The sequence below is a fragment of the Symsagittifera roscoffensis genome, chromosome 9, assembly GCF_963678635.1.
Source record: "Symsagittifera roscoffensis chromosome 9, txSymRosc1.1, whole genome shotgun sequence".
NCBI classification, from domain to species: Eukaryota; Metazoa; Xenacoelomorpha; order Acoela; family Convolutidae; genus Symsagittifera; species Symsagittifera roscoffensis.
Genome location: NC_087070.1, coordinates 27,471,041 through 27,472,431, shown reverse-complemented (window position 1 = coordinate 27,472,431; position 1,391 = coordinate 27,471,041). Strand labels below are relative to the sequence as shown.

At 43.1% G+C, this 1,391-nt stretch overlaps 1 protein-coding gene across 1 annotated transcript; it reads left to right on the top strand.

The window, feature by feature from the left end:
* The first annotated feature begins 467 nt into the window (after positions 1-467).
* LOC134854793 (uncharacterized) lies at positions 468-893 on the top strand. The gene has a single exon (XM_063871151.1). It carries the CDS (start codon positions 468-470, stop codon positions 891-893), a length of 426 nt encoding a protein of 141 aa, XP_063727221.1.
* Positions 894-1,391: the final 498 nt, after the last annotated feature.

Genomic DNA, 1,391 nt, shown 5'->3' with positions numbered 1-1,391 from the left:
AACGCTAGGCTTTGCTACATGAGAATACATGCCTCACAAATCCCCCTATCATTGATCTGTGCCAATGCATCAACAGAGGACGCAGACGCAGACATCAAAGAGGCATTCTATAATGATATCACGAACCTGATTCAAGATGTCAACAAAAAAGACATCGCTATTATCGGAGAGGACATGAACGCAAAACTTGGTACAGCGCACCCAGATGAAAAATCTCATATTGGACGCTTCAGTACGGGAACCGGAACGCAAACGGTGAACTACTAGCCAATTTTGCTGTGACATATAACATAACAATATCAAATACAACATTTCAAAAGAAAAAACAATCATATCCCACCTGGCACTTGAATGATGGCAGGACGAAGAACCAAATCGACCTCCTTGTAGTCCCCAAAAGATGAAGGACATCTATAACTGACTGTAAGACCATCCGAAACGAGGTGGCACTAGACTCCGACCACCAGATGGTGGCAGCAACACTCAAAATCAAACTGAAAAGATACACTAAAAGAGTAAGAACCCTGAGACTCGACCTGAACAAATTGAAGGACCCAACAGTACGTAGAAAATACCAGAACGAGTTGAAAAAATTGCTGCCAAATGAGGCCCAGGAAGAAAATTATGACCAATACTGGACCAAACTGAAGTCAGCAATGCAAGAAGCCGCCGAAAAGAGCATCGACAAACCCCAAACGCGCCGTAGTGCCTGGATCTCGGCTGAAACCTTACAGCTTGTCAAAAAACGAAGCCGTTGTCGGTCTAAGCAAACCCTTGCCACCCTGAGAAAAGAGATAAAAAAGGCAGTTAGAAGGGACAAAGCCCGGTATTACGAGGCACTCGCAGATCTCGAAAGCTCGAAAAATGGGCTAAACACTTTGAACGCCTCTTGAACCGACCCCCATCGCAACGCGCAACAATTACCCACAGTGCGGACAAACCTCTAGCACTCGTCAGGGCAGACAGAGCAACAAAAGACGAAAAATTAGAGTCGCAATCGGCAAGCTGAAGTTGAGGAAAGCTTCTGGAGATGACAACCTGCGATCAGAACTATTCTCATATGGTCTTCCCGAACTTGTCGATTGCCTCCATACCATCCTAAGTAAAATATCGAACTCAAAGACCGTCCCAAATGACTGGAAAAACGCGTTGATTATACCTGTACATAAAAAAGGTGACTTCAAGAAATGCTCTAACTACCGAGGCATTTAATTACTGAACATTGCTTCCAGAACCTACAATTTAAAAAATGTGCTTAACCGTTCTCAACTCAAGTAAGGTTTTCTTTCAATGTCTAGACCACAAACAATATGAGCGACCTTTTTCAAATGCTCGAGCAAAATAACCACTGGAAAAAATGTATGTATGTGTATGTATGTATGTATGTATGT